The 25,188-nt window shown below is 42.7% G+C and overlaps 1 protein-coding gene across 2 annotated transcripts in view; it reads right to left on the reverse strand.

The window, feature by feature from the left end:
• Nucleotides 1-14,524, reverse strand: part of HIBADH (3-hydroxyisobutyrate dehydrogenase) — a 70,858-nt gene extending 56,334 nt beyond the window's left edge. For both annotated transcript variants that reach the window (XM_028750201.2, XM_077937044.1), the window contains exons 1-4: nucleotides 14,372-14,524; nucleotides 9,301-9,461; nucleotides 7,717-7,826; nucleotides 5,006-5,127 (exon numbers count right to left, since the gene is read on the reverse strand). In XM_028750201.2, coding sequence (XP_028606034.1) covers nucleotides 5,006-5,127; nucleotides 7,717-7,826; nucleotides 9,301-9,461; nucleotides 14,372-14,453 — 475 coding nt within the window. In that variant the 5' untranslated portion in view covers nucleotides 14,454-14,524. The remainder of the gene's footprint in view (nucleotides 1-5,005; nucleotides 5,128-7,716; nucleotides 7,827-9,300; nucleotides 9,462-14,371) is intronic.
• Between the last annotated feature and the right edge of the window lie 10,664 nt (nucleotides 14,525-25,188).

Consider the following 25,188-nt stretch of genomic DNA (forward strand, 5'->3'; position numbering starts at 1 on the left):
TCTGTTATATTCAACAACGGTTCCCGGTGACTCATAAGTGGCACAGGCTGGGGATGAGATGCAAAATCCATAACCATAACCTAATGCAAGACCAGCTGTGTAAACAGTAGCATGAGGTTTAAGAACAAAACACACAATATTTTGACTAACCTTTGTAGGCTTTCACCTGGAATTCTAGCTCTGCTCCGTGGCCAAAGCCATAAAGCAATAAAATGCTGCATTCTCATTTTGAGATATATTTTAGCCTGTTTCCACCAAAAAAAGTACCTTGCAGCTAATAAATGTTCCTCTCCTCGCAACAACGCTTATATTTTCAGGGGGTTGTTTATTACTGCATATATTCAACATGAGAATGGAATGGGGGGGGGGGTATTCCTTTCCACTTTTATCAGCGGATGGGAAAGATATTTAAAGTTGTTAACACCATAAAACGTCAAGAATGCCATTTGTTTCCAGAAGTGAGTTTTCATTGGAAACAGTAGTTGTCAACTCCAGCCCAAACAGCTGTGGAAGAGCGGGGAGGGAAGAATGTGCCTCTATCAGTGAGCTGGGCAGCTAGGGAATCAACTGAAACTGAGCCAATGGCTGTAGAGCAATTGTCTGATACAATGAGCTGCAAACAGCATCACCATATTTCCCTCGCCCCCCCCCCAAAAAAAATGCACACAGAGATCACTCCGGTTTTCTTTTTTCAAAATTCAACAAATCCATCCAGTAACATCATAGTATTTCTGCTTCCCCAGGCCGCAATGAATTCATTTGAATCATTTCCTGGCATCTCTCACTCTCAAGTCAGGACTGGCTTCAGAACTTGGCCACAGCACATGCTTCGGATTGAAAAGGTTGCGGGTTCAATGTCTGGTTTCTCCAGGTAGGGCTTGCCAGGAGTCACTGCCAATCAGTACTGACAACAGCAAGCCTGATGGACCAATGGCCTGACACGGTAGAAGACAATTTTCTGCCCTCTGGAAGTGTCCACTGCTTTAGATTTTTATTCTGGCCCAGCATGCTGAACAGCATCAAGTAGCTGGGTCAAGTCACAGCTTAATTTTTCCCGGCAGTACAGTATGACACAATATCAAGGGCACCACCAACAACCAAAATGGCAGCTAGACCCAACCAACAAGCACTGTTTGGCACAGCTTACAAGGGCCCACTGATGGAGGAGGTGGCCTGTCGAGAGGTGGTCTTTATGCAGGGTTCCCTCACACCTGGAGCTGACCTTGTCTTAAACATACAGAATCCTTATCTCAGGCACACCAGTGGAAACAAGGATTTGTAAACTAAGGACAAGGGAAGATGACAGGCCACTAGACTAAAGAAGGGGGGTAATGTGAGCAGTGTGAGCCCTTCTAGTGAAAGAGCTGCGCGAGTACTAAAAATTCAGCTCACGCGGTAACTGCGCAGGAACAGAAAACTGCTTCTCATCCAATTGGACTCTCACATGCAGTCCGAACTGGTAACTGTAATGAAAAATTCACACAATCTACTAGCTGGTCCCCTTTTCTTGAGCTATCCTTTTCTACCAGTTTACTAATGCTAAATGAAGCTGCCTTCATTTAGACACAGAAGAGGAAAAATACAAACTGATTTCAAACGGGGACTGAGGGAGAATTTGGGATTTTAAAAAGGAGGAATCATGAGTCTGATAAACATGGGTTCATACATCTACAGACTATTTTTGTGGGTTTTTAAATATTTATCCTATTAAATGTGCACTGCTGACTGTTAAGACCTCTCAATGAAAAGACTGGAATGTAGAGCACTATGCCAAAAAAAAAAAAATTGCACGTAAAAACTGTTGCATGTATACTTGTGCCATTTAGTAAATAATAATAAAGAGTTTGTAAAGTCCCTTTAAAAACCACTATTATTTTATTTCACTACAGTTTGGGCCATATACCATTCTCAAAACTCTAGCTTGCAGTACTAGTTGTGAAACATAAATAAGTGGCCCAAGCTTATTTAAATGATTTTTTTATATTAAAAAAACACCCCAATTGTGCTTGGACAGAAAACAGCATGTTTAGAGCCTGAAGCAAAGTAAAAATGCCAAGTTATAAACTTGTCCTAGGGAGGATTTATAATGGAAATGCCAACAGACTCTTAACTACAGTGGTGCCGTTTTGTGCCAACATATAAATAATTTTAGTTTTTGTGGTCACGTCATAAATTAGACACAGCACCAGTGGAAACAGTAGGGTTCTGATTCAGTAAATAGAAAGAGCAAGAGTGTATGTTTGTATTTTTAAAAAAGACAAGCACTGTACAGACTTGATGCTGGCTCTGAAACGAAGTCTATATGAGGGTTTCGATTAAAAAAAAAAAAAAGGAGTCAAGCCATATTCTGAATTCTTTAAAGCTTGTAAAATAAGAAGTCTTTAACAAGCTCCGCTGCCTACTGTTTCAATCTTCTAGAAAGCATTTATACAAGTTAGTAAAAACGACTCTATTCAACGTATGTTATTTTCTCCAATAAGAAAAAAATGCACACAGATGCACTCATGCACACACACACACACACACACACACATTATCTCTCTCTCTCTCTCTCTCTCTCTCTCTCTCTCTCTCTCTCAAGATTCCTTAAAGGACACATTCGTTTGACACAAGCAACTGCTGCAAATGCCACATTAGTAACATGATGTGTACAAAGGAGCTCTTATGCATACAAGGCCATAGAGGAGTCACTTTCTTCGTTCTCAGTTTACACTTGTCACTACAGCGTCAATAAATGACTTAACATATTCCAGTTTCCCTTCAGGCAGGCGAGATGCAATTGGAGGGGAACCTATCCAGGCAATATGGAGAACTTCAAATTACATTCGCCTACAGAGGTCAGCTGCTTGTACAAGGGAAGGTGGTAGAACGTACCAATGGTAAATAAAGACAGAAATAATGGAGACCAGCGTACAAGCATAGCTCTCTCTTGAATAGGGCAAGTCAATGATGTGTATTTGCATAGTGTTATATTGTGGGAAATGCAAATATAAGAAACTGGATTTTCTCCTACAGATTGAGCCACAACAACTCTCTCTCTTTTTTCTAGGTTTGTGCTGAATAAATGCCTTTTTCCTGTACCTTTCTTGTCTCTTCACCATTACTGTAATCAGCTACTTGGGTTGGCAGCTTGCCACACTGCTGCTAGCCTATATTTTCTTATATTGATTCTACTCCTGTTCATACTCTGACCTTAATCCAGGTTCAGCCATACCTTCTCCACTATCCTTTTAAAATGCAGTTAGGCTAAATACCTTTATTAGAACCAACCAAAATGTCACCAAGCCATAAACAAGCTTTTTAGTTTTCCAGCTTGCAGAGCTTTATCTAGAAGCAGGAGGTCATGTAACCCCACCCCACCTGCCACAAAATAAAAGTCCCATTTTCAAGCAGTCGAAAGTAATCTTCCAGTTTTGATATCATCTGTGGTATGGGTAGGCAAAATAAGGCCCGGAGGCCATATCTGGCCCAATCGCCTTCTATATCTGGCCCACAGATGGTCCAGGAATCAGCATGTTTTTCCATGAGTGGAATGTGTCCTTTTATTTAAAATGCATCTCTGGGTTATTTGTAGGGCCTTCCTGGTGTTTTTACATGAGTGGAATGTGTGCTTTTATTTTAAATGCATCTCCGGGTTATTTGTGGGGCATAGGAATTCGTTCATCCCCCCCCCCAAAAAAAATAGTCCGGCCCCCCACAAGGTCTGAGGGACAGTGGACCGACCCCCTGCTGAAAAAGTTTGCTGACCCCTGATCTATGGCTAAACTTGGTATCCTATCCTCTAAGATACACAAAAAGCAGGGGAAGTTGTGTTGCTCCATTAGAATAAATTCAAAATTTAGTCAGACAATTATTTGGGGGCGACTGTAGCTCAGTGGTAGAGCTATGGGTCCCTGGTACTAGGATGGGAATTTCAATTCCTGGTACTAGGATGGGAATTTCCCATCTGAAATAATGGAGAGCTGTTGCAAGTCAGAGCAGGCAATACTATATGGACCAATACTGAGCCTCTACATATACAGAAGCTTCCTATATTCCTAGGACTAACCAAAATGTAACAAACAGAAGAGTCCCAAAACTTTTCTTCAAGTTGAAGGGTAAGAAAAAGTGTGGAGGAGAAGAGCTGGCTTGACAGTGAAGCCATAAAGCCAGTAAAATGTTCAAAAGCACTGTTTACTAACACATACTATCCTTTTTATAGGTTTGTTTGACTTCCAACCTGGTCAGTGGCGTTACCTATTATGCTCTTCTGTGTAAGACAAGCAGTTAAAGTGGTACCTTGTTTACTGTAGAATTTCAAAAGTACATTGACATCTGCAAATATCAAAGGTTTCACCAAGGTAAAATGAATAGACAACAACTTTCAACCAAAAAGGAGGTATCACTGGACAAACCTCAGTGAGGTACTTCTATTGTTAAACCTCCAGCTTTTATATGAATTAAACTATGTCCTCTTGTAAAGAGGTTGAGGAATCCAGTATACCCAAAATAACAATTTTTGTTGAATCCATCAATCTTTTGCTGAATTTGCTGGATTCTAAGTCTAGAGAAACAATCCTTTATAATAGTACATTCAAATTCCCTGTTTCATATTGCTGACCCTCTACTTTACAAGCTTCCAATATACTAAGTGGAAAATTACCAGCTTGATAATTTGAAGAGAGAGAAAATACAAAATATGTGGTATGAGGACCCACAGAACTTGTCCTATGCATCTGATGATTTACACTTGTTTTCAGTGAATTCCAGCTCCTCGTGCCGCATGGCAAATTTCTTTTCAAACAGAGGGGACTATTAAAAGTAGTTTGTAATGCGATGAGCAGGTCAGCAGAGACAGCAATCATTTTACTCAGCTAGCATGAGCCTACATATCTTTATAAATCTTGGATATGAAAACTCAGGGTTCTTTTTTATTTTTTCCTAATGAGTAGTACGTATATAGCCCAGCCTTCCCTAACCTCCAACATCAGGGAAAACACAAGTTTGGGGGGGGGGGGGAGCTTACCACCAGAAACAGGGGCATCCATAAAAACAGCTCCCATTTTTTCAGCTTCTTTAGCTAGATCTTTTGAAACTGCAGGATCAATAGTACTGGAGTCTATTAGCAAAGAACCTTTCTTCACTTTCCTGAAGAAAAAGAAGCAAAAGACGAATAAGACAGAGAGCTTTGTAGATATGTAAAATAGTCAACACAATTAGCTTTTTTTTTTTTTTACTGCTACCATATGGCCTAAAGGCAACACAGCTTGAGTACAGAAGCTGGCACAATCAAATGAAGATCATTGCAGATATATTAAAAAAGTATCAATGAGATCTTCAATACGGGCATGCTATTTCATAAATTCACATTGGTAATTGGCTTAACACAATTTACCAGGGCATTCTGCCACTGACCTTAGGTGGTGGCCATACTTGGAACAAAGGAATTTTTAAGAGATGCTCCTGTGTGAATCTTCTAAATTACAATTGATCAAGATGGTCAACTCTATTTGAATAGAGACTATGGTTTTCTTTCCCACTGCAGATGTTAATCAAAACAATAAGCTTGGCAATGCTGTTATCACTGCTGTTGTGAAGGGCCAGTGCTTCTCTTGCATATCTTCTTTATCTTCTTTATAACTTTATTATAAACTATTATTTATTATTAATTTGTTAATTATTTATACTTTATTATAAACTATGGTTTAATGTGAATGATCAGCACACTGACGCTGCTCAAACATCCCCACTTCTCTCCCTCCCTCCTGCCATGAACACAAAACAAACCAGAAGCTGGTGTCACGCTACATGGGAACCAGAGCTGCTTCACACACAACAGGAAGCCAGCCTATGGTTCGTTTCCTGCCTGACATGGCAAATTCACCAGAAGTGAAGCAGAGACTGTTGAGCAGCACGCACAGCACACTGCTCATTCGTGTTAAATCAGGCAGTTTTAACCATGGTTTAAAGTTAAGTGTAAACTGAATTGTTACCATCTACACTTCCTGCATTTAATTTCCTTTGCATTTCATTCATTTCTGAGCCCACGGTTTACAACTCTGCCCCCCTCTTTTATAACCATGGGCGTTTATATATACACCTGCAACTGAGGATTATGCTTCATGCATCTTATGAAATGAACTCTAGTATAGTGGTACCTCGGAAGTCGAACGGAATCCGTTCCGGAAGTCCATTCAACTTCCAAAACGTTCAGAAACGAAAGCATGGCTTCTGATTGGCTGCAGCCAATCGGAAGCTGCGGAAGCCCCGTCAAACATTCGGGTTCCAAAGAACGTTCACAAACCGGAACACTCACTTCCGAGTTTGCAGCATTCGGGAGCCAAAATGTCCGAGTACCAAGGTGTTCAGGATCCAAGGTATGACTGTACATGAAAGCTTACACCATGATAACATTTGCATCTGATGTACAAGATGTGACCGAGAGGTGATATAAATAAAAGAATAAAAAAAAATGCCCAGTAGCAACTTAGAGACCAAGTAAGTTTGTTCTAGGTATAAGCTTTCGTGTCTCTAAGGTGCTACTGGACAATTTTTTTATTCATTTAGGCTGCATCAGACCAACATGGCTACCTACCTGAATCAAGAGGTGATATGATAGATATCTTAAAATATTTTGTGAACAGCCCTGAGATCTACAGGAATAGGGCGGTACAGTCATACCTCATGTTACGTTTGCTTCATGATACGTTTTTTGGGGTTGCGTCCCGTGGCGACCCGGAAGTACAGGAAAGGGTTACTTCCGGGTTTCACCGCTCGCGCATGCGCAGGTGCACAAAATGACATCACATGCATGTGCAGAAGCAGTGAATCGCGATCTGTGGGTGCGCAGACACGCCGCTGCGGGTTGTGTTCTATTCATGTTGCGAACGGGCCTCGGGACCGGATCCTGTTTGCAACCAGAGGTACCACTGTATACAAATTTAACAAATAAAAGTAAAAATATCTAAAATACTATTACATGGAAGATGGAGCAAGCTGGCTTTTTTGCTGCTCCGGAGGGCAGGACCCAAACCAATGGATTCAAATTACATGAAAGGAGGCTGTGCCTAACCATTAGGAAAAACTTTCTGATGGTAAGAGCTGTCTGACAGTGGAATGGACAACCTCAGAACATGGTGGACTCTCCTTCATCAGAGGTTTTTAAACAGAGGCCAGATGGCTATCTGTCAGTGATTCCTGCATTGCAGACGGTTGGAGTGGATGACCTTTGGGTCCCTTCCAATCCAACAATTCTATGCTTTTGCTGCAGCAGCCTAAGATGGCTACCCCTGGCTCTGAGCAATTTTCTTCAAAGTCATCAAAATATCAACTTGTGTGATTAGAAATTTCTTACAATCTCCCAGGGAAAAACACACACATGAAGGATTAAGATAATGGACTTCTAGCTATTATTTCTTTCCAGAGTACTGCAAGAGCAGCAAGATGTTGCATTCATATACTAACGGGGATTAGCGCTTAAGTTTGGGGAGAGACCATCACACATGCATCTCTAGGAGTAAAAGCCTACTGCCAAATGCAGCTTGTTGCCATAGGTGCAGCAGGGAATTGTTTGCACACACGGACAGCTGATAGACACTATGTGCTTAGCAACGTTTTAATTCGGCAGGCAAGTAGAAAATGAATGCAAATGACACTCTAGGCAGAATGTAGCATAAAATGCTTTATTTTATTATTAGGCTTATAAATGGGGGAGGGAAGATAAGAGGAAATTCTCACTTCAGAATTCCATTGGAGCCTACGTAGACTTCTATTGCATTAGCATTAGATGGAAGCATCGTAATAATCCTGTCAGCTTTGTCCGCCACATCTGCTGGGGAATCTGTCACCTTTCAAGAAAGAGGGCGTAAGAAAAAGATCAGTGTTCTGTTGCCTATTGAAACAGAAGTTATCCTTTCATGTTTTATCGCTTCAACCTTTTAAGCAAGTATTACAAGTACTTCAGTAGAACAGAAACAGCGCCGTGTAGCTAAGCCACAGAATCAGATGCGACAATGGAAGGGTGAAAACTTGCCGTATCCTCCTGCTCCTATGAATTTTAACAAGAGGCAGCACAAAGATGTAACAGCTGATTGGTTAGAAGGAGGGGATCATGGGAGATACAAGTGACAGTAGGAATCCTTTATTTCAGGCAAAGGCAAACTCAGCCCTCCAGATGTTTTGGGACTACAACTCTCATCATCCCTGACCACTGGTCCTGTTAGCTAGGGATGATGGGAGTTGTAGTACCAAAACATCTGGAGGGCCGAGTTTGCCTATGCCTGCTTTATTTGTTCCATGATGTTAATTACTTCACTGTTCACCAAATCATCATTACCATATATGGTGCCAGCATTTCCCAAAATAGGCACATACATTTCGTCTTAAGACATTCTAATCAACTATAGCTTATCCATATAGTTACAAAAAGGAAAAAGAATGGGTTTAACCATCCAGGTGGGGAGCTTGTGACCTTCAATGACCAAAGGTTATGGGGGCTGTAGTCCAACAATTAGAGGCGTAGGGTAAGCAAGTCAGGATCAGGGCCCATTTGACCCTACACAAACCTTTATCCCTCTCTTGCTTGTGCACATCGGATGGAGAGTGAACTATTACTATTTTGAACTGAGAAATTACACCTGAACTTCACAAACCACAGCTTGAGTCTACAGTGGTACCTCTGTTTAAGAACAGCCTTGTTTATGAATGATTTGGTTTACGAACTCTGCAAAACCAGAAGTAGTGTCCCGGTTTGCAAACTCTACCTCGGTGTAAGAACGGAATCTGAACGGTGGAAGGGCACCGGCAGCGGAAGGCCTCATTAGGGAAAGCACGCCTCGGTTTAAGAACGGACTTCCAGAACGGATTAAGTTTGTAAACCAAGGTACCACTGAATTTGTTTTAACTAGCCATGGGTGCCCATGATGTCTGAACTAGGGCACAATCACACCCAACACATAAGAAGCGCATATCACTCAGCCCAGACACTGGGATCCAGCACTGAAGGTTTTCTGGCAGTTCCCTCACTAGGAGAAGTGAGGTGACAGGGAACCGAGTAGAGGGCCTTCTTGGTAGTCGTGCCTGCCCTGTGAAACATGCTCCTAGCAGATGTCAAGGAGATAAATAACTATACCGTTTTCAGAAGACATCTGGACGCAGCCCTGTATAAGGAAGTTTTTAATGTTTGATGTCTTACTGTGTTTTAACTTGTTGGAAGCCGCCCAGAGTGGTATATTTTTAAAACAATTCCTATCTTGAGATGGAATTAATGGAATTTTCCCATTATGAAGTAAGATTCTTAAAATAAGATACCAACTACTATACCTGTGAGCCCAAGTCTTGAAATTCTTTACACGCTTCTGGAAATACATCATATGCTATGACAGGGTACCCATGTTTTACAAGGTTTTTCGCCATTGGATTTCCCATGTTGCCCAAACCAATGAATCCAACAGCAGTTTTGGAAGCCATTGCCCTAGAAGACACTAAAGACAGTTCCAAGAGTTTCAGCATTAGTAAATGATCTTGAAATACATTTCTATAACAAAAACAGATTATACAGTTATTTGTGACCATCTACAGTAGCAATTTGATGCTGTTGATCATCTCTGAGTTTGTATTGTTAATTATTATGTCATATATTATTAGTGCTATGTTTTGTCCCAGCTTCTCTGGTGCCTGCCCTGGCAAGAGTTTTTATCTGCTACTAATATGCAATTGAAGACATCTGTACTATTCCTGTGTTTTATAATAGCCACTGTACCATGCACAGATAAAATCTATTTATGTTGTATTTCAGTTAGAATTTAAACTTGCTTGAACTTGTTCTTGCCATTTTTGTCATCTTTAAGAAAACTTTAATAAACACAGTATTTTTTCTTATTCTTTAACAAATGTTTATCCTAGTTTATCTTTATAAACTCGGAACACCCAATAAATAATATTAATTTGTAATAGTTACCATTTTGAGTAATCTCATGTAAAAAAGCGATGCAAAATTATTTTAAGGTGTGCTTTGCATGTTGCCTTTAACTTTCAGTTGCAGGGGCGTTTTTGCTTAAATTTTGTCATGTGAATGTAGTAATTCTAAAACAATTCCACTTGGTTACCCATTGTTCTTGGGTTACAGGACAAACAGAATGAGTTCAACCTTAATATGGACTGGCAGGAAAGATTGTACAGATTCCACGCATAGCTGATCCCTTTTCTTTTCCTGACTGCCAATCCAGCCAGTTAGTATCAGCTGTAATTCAAGACACAAACAGCTGTCCACCAGATGTTGAGATGTGCAAACTACTATCATATGGCAGTTTGTCTGCATGGACTAAAGATGCTTTTTTTAAAAAGCATAATGGAGAACTTTCACACCACATTATTTAATGCCTTTCCCCAGAGTCTGAAAGCTATCCTCTGGTGTTAGTAGAACATTCATGAAAGTTAGGTAAATGACAGACACTCAAATGCCAAGAGTAGCCATCAACAGAATTAGAACCTGTAGCACTACAGGGCTATAGATGTAATTCAGAAAAAGTGTATTCAAGACCCACTGAAAAAAATCTTAGAGGCCCTCAACTCTCAGTATTGCACCATGCAGTCGTAACATAAGCGCTAGCTATTAGGCATACATGAACAGGGAATGTTAGGCAACAGGATAAACAATAATTTCCTTTTCTAAATGAATACAATCCTAGCTTAGAGCTTGAATGCCATCTGTTCTCAGTTTGACTGCCAATTGTAAGAAACGTTGACTTAAAGCAAAATAAAATGGAGTAGAATCATACCAGGCATCATTATGAATGAATATCAAGCTTACATGAAATTTACCAAACTGCTCAACCTCAACAGCGTATCTAAAGAAAAATAGCATTCATATTGAAAAATCAGGAAGTGACAAGAGTACATTGGAAGTGTTCCTTCTTAGATCAGTAGCATCTGAGTTATTAGTCTTCGGATGTTAAGCTCTTTCTTAGCCCCAACAGAAGACAGATGCAGCTGCTCTCCACACGATATTGTTGGTGCCATGATTAATACGCCAACATATTGTATCAGACTTCCTGATCACAGTCCTAACCAGTTACCTCCGACAACTATCAAGCCAGCAGAAGATGTGCAAGCTGAGACAAACTGTTCTCTAACCATAAAAAGTTACCCGGAAGCAGTATTATTATAAATATTTTAAATAAATAGGGGTACAACAGTTTAACAACAATACACAAGGCTTCTATTTCACACCTCGTTTCACACAGATAGGGGACCTGTAGCTCTTCACATGTTACTGGACTCCAACTTCCATCAGTCCCAGCTAGTATGGCTAATAGATAGGGTTAATGGGAGCTGTGGTCTAACTATATCTGGAGGACCACATGCTCTCTACCTGCTTGATAGGGGGTTTGTGATGATAAAATGGGAAACAAGAAATCTGGCTTCCAGTCCTCTCACACAAAGATGCTGAAGTGTCCCGTCCCCCCCAGATATGGGGACGGGATAGTGAAAAGCAAGAAACCAAACCTTCTATGTCACATGTTAAATCAGTAGCCATACAAAGGGGCATACGCAACAGAGATGCAGGCTCTGTTCCAGATGTTGAGGGACTACATCTTCCATCATCCCTTGCTAACTAAAACTAATGAGAATTGCAATCAAACATCTAGAGGGTTATGGATTCCCTAGGTAAAGGTAAAGGGACCCCTGACCATTAGGTCCAGTTGTGACCGACTCTGGGGTTGCGGCGCTCGTCTCGCTTTATTGGCCGAGGGAGCCGGCGTACAACTTCCGGGTCATGTGGCCAGCAGGACTAAGCCGCTTCTGGAGAACCAGAGCAGCGCACGGAAACGCCATTTACCTTCCTGCCGGAGCGGTACCTATTTATCTACTTGCACTTTGACGTGCTTTCGAACTGCTAGGTTGGCAGGAGCAGGGACCGAGCAATGGGAGCTCACCCCATCGCGGGGATTCGAACCGCCGACCTTCTGATCGGCAAGTCCTAGGCTCTGTGGTTTAACCCACAGCGCCACCCATGTCCCATATGGATTCCCTACCCCTGCAATATATCAAATAGTGCCAAACATGGAGTGATTTGTGGAGAGGTCGATTATCAAGGTCTTACAGAGGGAAAGAGAAGAAGAAGCCCTGCTGAATAACAGCTGTTATGGCTCCTGCAGGTGCAAATCCTGTCTCATTAACCTACACTCTAGTGACTAGCAGCAGCTTTTCACGATTTCAGACAGCTCTTCTAGCACTATATAGCACTATATAGGGGTGCTATAGATTCAGCCTAAGACCCCTTACATGCTGTCTATCCCTGAGCTACAGCAATTGAAGGCTCCCGCATTTTTTTTAAAATGTAGTATTCTTTATGTGGTAATCATGTGACTTGGTCACAGAACAGCCAAGGATGACTTACAAAGGACAGTAAACATAAGGAACGAGTTGATTTCCACAGACAATAAGTCGAATTACCTTCATGTCATTAAGCCACTAGGAAATGAATGATGTGCGGCCCCAATCCTATTCATGTTTACTTAAAAGTAAACACCACCACTGTGCTCTTTGGGGCTTGCTCATGAGCAACCATGTTTAGGATTTCCACTTTAATGCCATAAGCATAATAAGCTGCACAATCTAACAACTGTGTAAAGTGTATGGATTTATGTGTGCATAAATACAGTATATAGCTCAGCTGGTAGAGTATGGGACTCTTAAGCTCAGGGTTATGACATTGAGCCCCACATGGGGCAAAAGATTCCTGCATTGGACTAGATTACCCTTGGGGTCCCTTCCAACTCTACGATTCTAACATGACCAAAGACTTATTGACACATGATGGCAACAACATATAATATACATGCAAGCATACATATATATGTACATATATATTATATCTCATTGCTTATACAGTAATTTTGAGGTGCTCAAAGCGCTCAGTGTATATTTTCCTGGTAACCCGTAAAACAACCCTGTAAAGCAAGCCAGCTTTAGTATTATCATATTACAGATTTGGAGATGGGATGAGAAATGTCTTCCCTAAAGTCAGTGCATGAGTTCATGACAGAGAGGCATTTTGAATTAAGGACTTTTGCATTCATAGGGCACACTTTTAATGATACAGAACTTCTATACACGTTCTACTGACAACCCATTTAATTTATTGAAATTCACTATTATGCAGTCACATGTTGTTCTATTCAAAGACACTAGGAATTGAAGTCATTTGGGAAGTTAAACAAGCACCACTGTATGTTGGATGTCAATAGTTTCACCCAATAAAACAAGCTGGTTTGTACAAAGCCAGGCTTTTGCTAGTAAGACAGCATGCAAGCCTTTTGAGAGCACAGAGCTCCTTATCAAAAAGAATGGAAAAATACACACAGAGATTAAGGACAAACAAGAGAGCTTTAAAACATTTTCTTTTATATTATTTAGTGTTACTAATAACCTAACTAGGGCAGACAAGTAAAAGCATTCAAGTAAACTTGCTCCTTTAAAGATGAGAAACTACCCTGCAATCCTAGATACTATACACTTATCTCAGAGCAAACTCTATGGAATTCAGATGTCGGTTTGTGCTGCAGCATGAATATCGCTTGTGCAAACCCACAAGGCTATGGCTAACTTTACAAAAAGGATAATGTACATGGTACAACAACACTAACCACACCTGTACCAAGTTTTACATGTATGTATAAAACTGTCCAGGATCACAGCAATTAATAAAATGCCTAGTTCTCTGCGAGAAAAATAATCAGTATTATGTGAAAAGCAAATGTGAGCAGATTATAAATACCATTAACTCGATACGTTAGGTCACTAGCGTCACATAAACTTTTGTGGCCTGTTTTAAACACGGTGCACATTATTTTAAGTAAACACGTTAAAGTATTTATTACACCGGCCTTCTCTTCAGCCGACCATACGTTCTGATATTAGCCCAATATAATTTTACAGCTTGTGTGGGTTTTAACAGCGCGGGTACAATACTTGTAAAGGGCGCAAAATGCAAGTCATACAACCTTGCCTTTCCTTCTGATCAGCACCTTGCAAGCCTATGCAAACTTTAGACCAGGAGGTTGGAAAAAAGAAGCAAAAATAAAAGCAGGCTAGCTCTGGAGAAGCAAGACCCAGATGTCATCGTAAAGGAAGGCTGCATTTCTAACGCACCATTTCTTTGCACCTGATTTACTGCTTATGCAGTTGCCAATAAGTTTGGGCAAAGGGCTGTCAGACCCCTGGAGCTGGTGACAAGGCGAGGGGCTGTGGGGTGGAGGGGGAAACAGTAGCCCCATCTCCCCTCGGGGCTTCCTTAGGAAGAGGCCAGGCCCTTCTGCTGCTGCTGCTCCTCTGCAAGGATCCGCGAGCAGCTCAGCCGAGCTCATCCCCGCAGCCCGGCGCTCCTTACCCATCGCCACGCTGCCCACGCAGACCCTCCTCTGCCTGCGCAACCAACTGGCGGAGCCTCTCAGCACCAGAGCCGCTGCCATGCTGCCTGCCCGCCTCCGCGCCGCCGCGACCTCCAGCTCAGGCGCCGCCCACTCCGCCCGCCGCTCCCCTTCGCTCTCACTCGCGGCCGCCGAGCACGGGAGGAGGCGGGCGGCGGGAGTGGCGGCCTCGCCAGCCAACCGCCGCGCCCCACGGGAGGCCGAGCGCCAATCGGAGCCAAGCTGCGCCTGGCTGTGACCCGCCGTGGCTACACCCACCCAGACCCAAGCAGAGAACAGCAGAGCAGTTTTTTCCTCCCTTGGAGGCAGGGATCGCCCTGCTGGGAGGATCTGGCCTGGATCCCTCCCTTAGCCGGATGAACCTCCTCTTTGCAGGCAGCGATCCCTTGCTTTGATGCAAGATCTGACCTCACATTCAGATGAGGCTTTGCTCTGGGACAGCTGTCAGTCAAAAGGGGATATCCCACCCCCCTTGCAGCTGCAAATTTCAAGAGGAACACTTACTGGGGGGGGGGGGGGAATCGGCGGGACGTGCGCGAGATGGGGCCAGTGGCGTAGCGTGGGGGGTGCAGGGGGGGCCGGCCGCACCGGGCGCAACATCTGGGGTTAGGGCAAATCCACAGGTTAGGGGGCGCAAATCCACGGGTTAGGGGGCGCAAATTACTTGCCTTGCCCGGGTGCTGACAACCCACGCTACGCCACTGGATGGGGCTGCACGTTTTGTCTTCTTCTGCAACCCCCTATGCATTTTATTGCATAGCTGTCAACTTTTCCCTTTTCTTGCGAGGAATCCTATTCGGAATAAGGGAATTTCCCTTAAAAAATGGGAAACGTTGACAGCTATGGTTTATTTGCAGGTCTCTCCGGTTTCAGTTTCTCTGTGTGCCTAAACTAGGCGCTGAGTCTCCCTGAATTCAATAGTTAGTAGGTCAAGGATGGCGGCCTTACTCCCAGGTAAGTGCGGGTGACTTGCTAATTTGGGAGTAACGCCTGGTGTGGAATTTGCAGTGCTGTCCTCATAATATCTGCTCCGAATTAAGTCACGTTGACTCCCAGCCTCCGGTTTGATGAATAAACCTATTCCGTCAGTGATGCTTCCCTGCTTTCTTGTGTAACGCTAGCTCAATGTGGCTGTGTTCAGTTTAGAGAACTGCTACACCAAATAAGGGGATCTGGCTGTAGGTGCAGTGGTACCTCGGGTTACATACGCTTCAGGTTACATACGCTTCAGGTTACAGACTCTGCTAACCCAGAAATAGTACCTCGGGTTATGATCTTTGCTTCAGGATAAGAACAGAAATTGGGCTCCGGCAGCGCAGCAGCAGGAGGAGGCCCCATTAGCTAAAGTGGTGCTTCAGGTTAAGAACAGTTTCAGGTTAAGAACAGACCTCCGGAACGAATTAAGTACTTAATCTGAGGTACCCCTGTATTTCCAACTTTAAAATTGCTTCACTGGTCTATTGAGTATTTTAAACTATGGACATTGGCTTGCAGAGAATATTCACACAAGATGGATACGATTTAAAACATTATCAGAAAGTTGCATAACAAACAATGGAAAGAAATGTATCATCTGTATCAATGAAAGGAAGAACTATCTCCTCCCAGACCCAGGCTTCCTTGAGGATATTGTGCTTGTGACCTGGAAAATTAAGTTTCTGATTGTAGTTGTTTGCAAATTACAACTACAAATCAGGTATTCGTTAAATTTTATTTTGAATTCCCATGATAATCTGTTTCAGCATTGACAGGTAATAAGATGATGTGTGAGAAATTAGCACAAAGCCTAGTATATTGCATATTGGGTATTAATGAATTATAAAGATTTTGCAGGCTTTCTGGTTTTTTTTTTGTTTTTTTTTTTGTTTCAACAGTTGTGAAAGCTTACTACTGTGTTAAACTGCCTTTTTTTTAATGCTCCAAAGGGGTCCATAGAGCCACAGTATTGATAGAGTTGCCATTAATAATACAGACACTCAAACAGATTTGTGTATATTTTCAGAAACTGAAGGATATTTAAAATGTAAACAGGCATTAACTGCTTGTTAACTGCATAGCTTATTTCTACACACTATAACATTTTTGTCTCCCCTGTATTAAATATATGGGTGCCCATAACATTTAAAATACCTTTCAATATGAAAGCAAAGGCTAAAAATGTCTGTAAAAATGAGATTTCAAAATACTCATAAGCATTAAATAGGCTTTTTAGAAATGCACGATTATACTGAAAACTGTGTAACAAAAACGAACTGTTAACAAGCATTACTTTGCCTGTAGTAGGATGGCTGCCAAACTTTAATTGGGTTAAAAGCTATTCTTCAATCAATGGAGCATTGTGTCTTAAAGGCAATAATACTAGCTTTATGGTTTTAGCGTTAAACGGTTTTTTGTGGGGGGAACCCTTGGTAAATACAATATGGAACATATTTTCTCTACCTCACCACCAGTGTATTTGCTATCTTTAAATATATATTAAGACTGCAGAGATGAGAGTGAAGTACAGGTAACTAACCGAATCTTTTGCTAGATTGGATACTTCAGTAAGTATCACTACTGTATTGCTGCTTTTGTGTGTGCGTGTGTGTGTGTGTGTGTGTGTGTGTAACAAATGAGGTGCCAATACTCATGTCTTGTTCCAAAAGAGCTTGTTCTTAACATGTCCCAAAAGGTGCCAGAAAGCCAAGTGAGACTCTTTAGGGGAGCAATGAGGAACTTGTGGGCTTCAAGATGACCTCAACAGATTGGAGAAGTGGGCCAAAACTAAGAAAATGAATTTCAATAGGGACAAAGGTACGGTTCTGCACTTATGCAGGAACAACCAGCTGCACAAATATAAGATGAAGGACACCTGGCTTACCAGTAGTACATGTTAAAAGGATCTAGGAGTCTTAGTAGACTATAAGCTTAACATGAATAAACAGTGATGCAACAGCGAAAAAGCTACTGATATTCTAGGCTGCATCAACAGAAGTATAGCAATCCAGTTGGACGGGTGGAGAATAAGTAATAAATTATTATTATTATCAAGGGACGTAATAGTACTACTCTATTCTGCCTTGGTCAGACCATACCTGGAGTACTGTGTCCAGTTCTGAACAGCACAATTTAAGAAGGATATTGACAACCTGGAATGTGTGCAGAGAAGGGTGACAAGATGACAAAGGGTCTGTAAACCAAGCCTTATGAGGAACAATTGAGGGAGTTGGGTATGTTAAAGCTGGTAAAGAGGCGACTATGAGGAGCCATGAAAGCCATCTTCAAATATCTAAAGGGTTGCTACATGGAGGATGGAGCTAGCTTGTTTATTCTGCTCCATAGGCTAGGACCCAAACCAATGGATTCAAGTTACAAGAAAGGAGTTACTGACTAAACACCAGTAAGAACTTTCTGACAGTGGAACAGACTCCCACAAGGGGTGGTGGACTCTCCTTCCTTATAGGTTTTAAGCAGAGGTTGGTTGGCCATCTATCATAGATGCTTTAGCTGAGATTTCTGTGTTGGACTAAATGACCCTCAGAGTCCCTTCCAACTTTATAATTCTTTGACTTGGACTCCTCCAACTGAGCATTGGTCCTAGGAGCCGAGGCTGATAGGAGCTGACATCTAGCAGCATTTGGAGGACCACAGGTTCCCTACCTCTGCCTTAGTGAGAATATTTCACAACAAAGGGGCCATGATGAAAAGGACTGTGATTGATTGGAGTTTGAGTCTTTGCATATGTGTATAGTGGTACCTCGGGTTAAGTACTTAATTCGTTCTGGAGGTCTGTTCTTAACCTGAAACTGTTCTTAACCTGAAGCACCATTTTAGCTAATGGGGCCTCCTGCTGCTGCTGCGCTGCCGGAGCACAATTTCTGTTCTCATCCTGAAGCAAAGTTCTTAACCCAAGGTACTATTTCTGGGTTAGCGGAGTCTGTAACCTGAAGCATATGTAACCTGAAGCATATGTAACCCGATGTACTACTGTATATATCACATATACATGGTATGAGAAGAAGGGGCTTTTTAATTACCTAGGCCTGAGGCTTTAAAAGTACAGTGGTACCTCGGGTTACATACGCTTCAGGTTACATACGCTTCAGGTTACAGACTCCGCTAACCCAGAAATAGTGCTTCAGGTTAAGAACTTTGCTTCAGGATGAGAACAGAAATCGTGCTCCAGCGGCGCAGCAGCAGCAGGAGGTCCCATTAGCTAAAGTGGAGCTTCAGGTTAAGAACGGACCTCCGGAGCGAATTAAGTACTTAACCTGAGGTACCACTGTAATCTCCTTTTTCATGTTTCTGTAAGGAATGAGGAATTACAAAGAAAGCGTATTGTTTTGACTTGCAGTATTTCTAAGCTCAGAATTGACATGGGTGGGTAACCCCTGGCTATTAACCTCAGGCGCTAGGAAGTACGGGTAAAGGCAGTGGGCACTTATCTCAGGAAGAACAATTGACAAGATTAGAGCTGTCATTTGCCCAGTCACTGGCATCTTCTATGTTTGAAACATTCCTTCTATGGCCTTGTCAACTGCATTTCTCTGACAGAGATGAAAGTAAGCATAACATTTGCATTCACCCCAGTTGCAAGATACTACATGAAATAGCAGAACAAAACAACAACTCTACACATGACAGTGACTCCCTTGATAAGGCTGTGATTAACTGTAGTTCCACTAAGGCTTGCTTGTTTTTCTCCCGAGAGGACAAAACACACCCCTCCCACCATGTCAAGATGCATAACACCCAAAGCTGCCCGGCTAGTTTGGCATCTAAGGCAGAAAATCCCACAAGCACTTTTTTCTGCTCCCTGGCATTAAAAATATAATAATGAATTAAATAACCAAAACTTTGCTGCAGCTGCCTGGAGCCTAAATATAGGGTGGGCTTTGGGTGAGCATAAGATTGCAACCTACAGAACAGTGATCTTCAAACTCTGCCTGCCCCCAGCAGACTACTAGAAAATTAACGTGCATTTCAGACCACTTAAACTTGTTAAGAAACAACAAACAAATCCAAACATGTGTAGCGCATTTTAATATTTTGTATTTTAACTTGCATATGTTTTAAAGTATGGTTGTGAATTTTTCTAAATTTTACTGTTTTATCTTTTGTAAACAATTTTGAGGGTGTGTGTTTTTTTACAATCAAGTGGTGCATAATTTTTTTTAAATAAATAAAATGCACAATTTTTAAATAAATGTAGTCTTGACTTTCTAAAGTGCTTATGTTTGTGGTTTTAAGAAGTAGGTAAAGGTAAAGGACCCCTGGACCGTTAACTCCAGTCATCTCGCTTCAGGCCAAGGCAGCCAATGTTTGTCCACAGACAGCTTTCTGGGTCATGTGGCCAGCATGACTAAACCGCTTCTGGCACAATGGAACACTGTGAAGGAAGACAGCCATGTACCTTCCTGCTGCAGCAGTACCTATTTATCTATTTGCACTGGTGTGCTTTCGAACTGCTAGGTTGGCAGGAGCTGGGACAAAGCAATGGGAGCTCATCACCATCAAGCAGATTCAAACTACCAACCTTCTGAAAGGCAAACTGAAGAAGCCCAGTGGTTTAGACCACAGCGCCACCCACGTCCCTTTACCTTTTTAGGAAGTAGATGTTCCTATTGTCATGAAAAATTATAAATCAATTGCAGGGCCAAGACTGATCTTTTCTACAGACTACTTGACTGGAGCTTATAGGCCATAGTTTGAGAACTTCTTCAGTAGAACTTTGTTCTCCCTTATAAATGCAAATAGTTAATCTCATAGTAAAAATGATTTTAGTATATTAAACATACAGTGGTCTAAAATCGTGAGAGGACAGTGTTCAAACAGGACCAAGTATCTTACACAACACCTTCCTGGAGAAAGTAATGAGTGGGTTTCTGGAGAAACTTTAAAGAAGTGGTGCCTCTCATCATGAAGAAGTACACTGGTTATCTATGGGGTTTATGGGGTGTTAGGGGATGGGTAGTACCTCTGGTGGGGGATACATTGTGCTCCTTCTGGAGTAGTTTGTCCACCGTTGTTCCACACCCTGCACTCTCACCTGTGGTTCCTAGAAGCTGTCAGCATGTGACAGAGGCCACACCCTGGAAACAGCTTCGACTGGCCAATTAAACCAGGTGAGGGTAGCTGATGGGTCTCAAACCCTCAGTGAGTTAGGGACTTTCTCTGCATGTGAAGACAGGCTCAGGAGGATTGAGCGGACAAGACCAATAGTGGGTCCATTGGTTAAGAGGGCGGTTTCTACATGTGCTGTAGAGGGAAGGGAGGGGCAGATGAGGCTCATCCACCTGGGAAGGTAGCTCATCTAGGAGAAGGAAAACACTGTTCTTAAACCTCTGCTGCCTTGCGGGATATCTTTGGGATAATAAAGGGCCAGGCCGCTAAGGAGTAAACCTTACACAAATCTGGAGCAGAGTCTTTAAGAGAGTTGGGTAGCACCTTGTATGCCACCTCCTGGCAACTCTTGCAGCCATGATGGTGCCAAATGTATTGCTCTGATTTCCTTTGGACCCCATCAGCGAGGCTGGAAGGGGGGGTCGTGTCATCTGGGCAGCCTAGGACCTTCATACACACTGCCCAGGATTGTGCGCCAAGGTCACTTCAGTGCGGCTAACACAGCAATTTGACTTCACTCTGAGAGGCACATTCCATTGTCTCTCGAGGCAGACAGATGCCAACAGCAACTACAAAATGCTGAAGTCATGAGTCCATGAACATGGCTGTATCTGGAGCCCAACAGTTATCTGGACTGGGAAATTTCCTCATTAAACACTGAATTAACAGATAGCAATTTGAGGTAAAGGTAAAGTGACCCCTGACTATTAGGTCCAGTCATGACTGACTCTGGGGTTGCGGCGCTCATCTCGCTTTACTGGCCGAGGGAACCGGCGTACAGCTTCCGGGTCATGTGGCCAGGATGACTAAGCCGCTTCTAGCGAACCAGAGCAGCGCACGGAAACACAGTTTACCTTCCCGCCGGAGCGGTACCTATTTATCTACTTGCACTTTGACATGCTTTCGAACTGCTAGGTTGGCAGGAGGTAGCAATTTGAGGTAGCAATGGCTAAAGCCTTATCTGTTAGCAGGGTTTCACCGTCAACACTGCAGGTATAGGATGCTGTTTCTGTGTATGCAAGAAGGTGTGCTAGAAGGAAAAAGAAAAAGGGAAAATGTGTGCTATAAATAATAAATGAAACACTCCCGCAGACATGGGTCTCCAACACACACACATTAATTACACACCAGAGAGCGCAACTGTAGCCAGTTCAAGCACTTAATTCATGATTTGCATTTATTAAAAAACATTCCATTACTTTAACAATACAGTCATCCAACTGTGAAATAACAGCAAGTCAGATGTGCTCATGGACAGAAAAATGTGGTTTCTTATGCCCATTGTACAGTGCAAAGCTGCCAAATTTCACACCTTAGAATCCAGTCCTTTCTTTTCTCTCTTTCCACCCTGCCGCACACACTCATATACACAATTAACGTGTCTGCTCTCACCTATCCCCTTATGGGAAAAGTCACAACTTTCATCAGTCTCACTAGCACCGATTTAAATAACCTGGCAACCCTTGAATAGTTTTAGTTCATCAATTCCAATTAAGGGCTGGCAAAGAAATCCAAAATACACACAGGATTTTCTCCTGAATGGGCAACACGACCAACAAGTTATTTCTAATATAGTCCAAAGGGATGCCGTCCGTGTCTCTCAAAGTATGCGTGACATGATTAGTTTGAGTGCCTAGGAGTCAAACACTGCCAAATTAAGTATAACAGGAATATCATTTATAACAGAAAAAGGTAGGCGAAGAGTGATGTAATAATTTTCCGGTAGATTATTTTATAAAGTACTGTGTACATCATACGCCAGCACTAGAATGAGCTCCCATTTAAGCAATGACTGGTACATACCTTTTGCATTTCATAGTAGCCTCAGGCTCTTTCAGACGAAAAGTCCAGCTGCGTCGTTAATGAAACATTTAAATCAACTTGATCTGTGCCACTCTGCATTGGTACCATTGCATAGTATCATCATTTCACTGTATGTTTTTAGCATCGGAAATTGTATTCTCATAGAGTTTTTCCGGTTGCTTCACAATATGCAGACATAGGGTGGTATTCAGGTAAGGGCTCATAGTCCTGCCAGTTTCCCCCATGGACACCTGATCTTTACTACTGAACATTCTCCGGATTGCTAAAGAGTGGGTTTTCCAGGAAAAGTGGTGGGTACAAGGGCCAAAACCTCTTGGATCCATGCTTAGAAAGTGAAGGACAAGTGGAAAACCACTTGGACCCATCCTGTTAAGTTGTGGGCGAACATATCAGACGACACAGCGATTTCTCCAAAGCAGCTCTTTATTTGTAAGCTGGAACAGAACTGAACAGCAAACAGCTCAGCCGGCCTGCTTTTATAGGCAGCCGGCTGTCAACATTGTAGCAACAACAACCCAGGGTTTCCCGCCTAAAGTAACTGACACGGACCTGAGTGAAAACTGCATACACAATACTCCTGGTGGCCATGGCGAGAACTTCAATACATAACACATCCTTTCTAAGCACAGGACAATCGGGAGTCTGGATGAGCTCCAAGTCCTAACCAGAGCAGACCCATTGAAATTAATAAACCTGTTACTCTTAACCATTAACTTCAGTGGGTAGGACTAGTAATGAATACCAGCCATACGGAATGGAATTGCATGATTACAGCTAGCTACAGAAAAACAGAAGAGTGTCACACATTGTTTTGCATCAGAAGGTTCCCCGCGACATGTCTGTATCTTTGGGCTTGTTTGATCCAATGGAGTTAGAAAAAAACATTACTGAAACTAAACCACGACAATAGTATTTGGTTTTAAGTTATCTGGATTTTAAAAAGTCCTGTTATACTTGCCCTGGGAGTTGGCTCTGATCTGTTGTTTTACCAATTCCAGGATAATGAATGATTATTCAGAGTAATGACTCCCATCCTCCTACGTTTCTACCTGGTCTGCTGTCACAGTCAATTTTCCTGCCTGTCTCCTCCAATGTTAACAAGCAGATCTCTTGTTCTGCCTCACCATTTTCTGAATTCCATTTCACTGCTTTGAGGATGTTAAACCAACAGGTGCTGTCTGTTGATGAAGAGCTGGGAACCATAAAGAAGTCATTAACAAAATCCTTCAGAAAAATACACATCCCAAACTAAACAACACTCTCTGTGGCAAAATAAATTTGTTTCGCATACGTTTTCACACACTGGCCCTTAAAAGCTAGTGAAAATAAAGAATAAGAAAGGTTATGGAAAAGGCTCAAGCACCATATCAGCAACTCAAAGACTGCCAATATCCTTAGTATCTATAGTAGAGGGGTGGGGCACCTTACGTCCAAGGGCCAAATCTGGCTCTTCAGGCATCTCTGTTTAGCTCTTGGCACTCTCCCCAGGTTACACCTTCTCTGCAGCCACATCCCTCACAAGTCCTACTTTGCCCCCTTGTTGAATGAAAGAGGCGTGACTTGGTGAGGCTAGCCTGTAGAGAGGGGAAATTACAGTGCAGGAAGCGAAGAAGTTGAGCACGTGGACCTACTTGGAGTTAGGTAGCGCAGCCCATAGGGTTGTCTCAAAGTACAGGGTGCTGTTGAAATTTGAGACCCCCAAGGTCTGCCACTGGCCTGACAGACTCTAAATAAATAAATAAATAAACATACCTCACCCATCTGGCTGGGTTTCCCCAGCAACTCTGGGCGGCTCCCAATAAAATATTCAAACCACAATAAATACATCAAACATTAAAAACTTCCCTAAAAAGGTCTGCTTTCAATTATATTCTAAAAGTCAGATAGTTGTTTATTTCCTTGACATCTGGTGGGAGGGCGTTCCACAGGGCGGGTGCCACTACCGAGAAGGCCCTCTGCCTGGTTCCCTGTAATCTCACTTCTCGCAATGAGGGAACCGCCAGAAGGCCCTCAGAGCTGGACCTCAGTGTCCTGGCTGAATGATGGGAGTGGAGACACTTCTTCACGTATACTGAAGAGCTCGCTTCCAACCCTGTGAGCATGATATGGCCCCCAGAACCATCCCCCTCAGGATGGTTCTGTAAGCCCAGGATTGCAGCCTCCGCAGTAATGGCTAGCATGCTTACACACCCTCCAAGTGTCCTTATTTTCCAGAAACAGCCCTGGATTTACAGACGCCATCCCCATTTCTGATTTGATCTTGGAAATGTCCCGCTTTTCCTTAGGACGCCCCAATTTTCATCAGAGAAATGTTGGAGGGTAATGCAGCCCCCAAGCCAAGGAGATAAGTCACTATACAACCTTTCGAAGATACCTGAAGGCAGATGTTGAAATGTTTTATTATGTGTTTGCTATATGTTGGAAGCTGCCCAGAGTGGTTAGGCAACCCAGTGGGGTATAAATATTATTATTGTTGTTGTTGTTGTTGTTGTTGTTGTTGTTATAGAATAGGGCATCCTTATTTTCAACAGAGAAATGTTGGAGGGCGTGCACTTGCAGAGTCTGGTCCAGTGTTGAAATTCTTGCATAGCAGCAGGGGCTGGACTAGATTGGGGTGGTGAACAGCACTCAGAACCCTCTCTGTGGGCACGCGTCCCGTCGCCCCAGCACAGAGTTTGTAGGGGCATGAGTTTATAGGGGCAGTGTGAGCACCGAGTAAAGCCGTGCATGAGTAGCCAGTTTGCTGCCCGTGGGCTGCAGCAGAATTATGAACGCTCCATTCCGCTGTCTTAAAGCAGCTCGGTGCAGAACTGCCAGTAAGCCTGGCGCCATTTTGCTCCCTCCCGCACGA

The sequence above is a fragment of the Podarcis muralis genome, chromosome 12, assembly GCF_964188315.1.
Source record: "Podarcis muralis chromosome 12, rPodMur119.hap1.1, whole genome shotgun sequence".
Taxonomy (NCBI): domain Eukaryota; kingdom Metazoa; phylum Chordata; class Lepidosauria; order Squamata; family Lacertidae; genus Podarcis; species Podarcis muralis.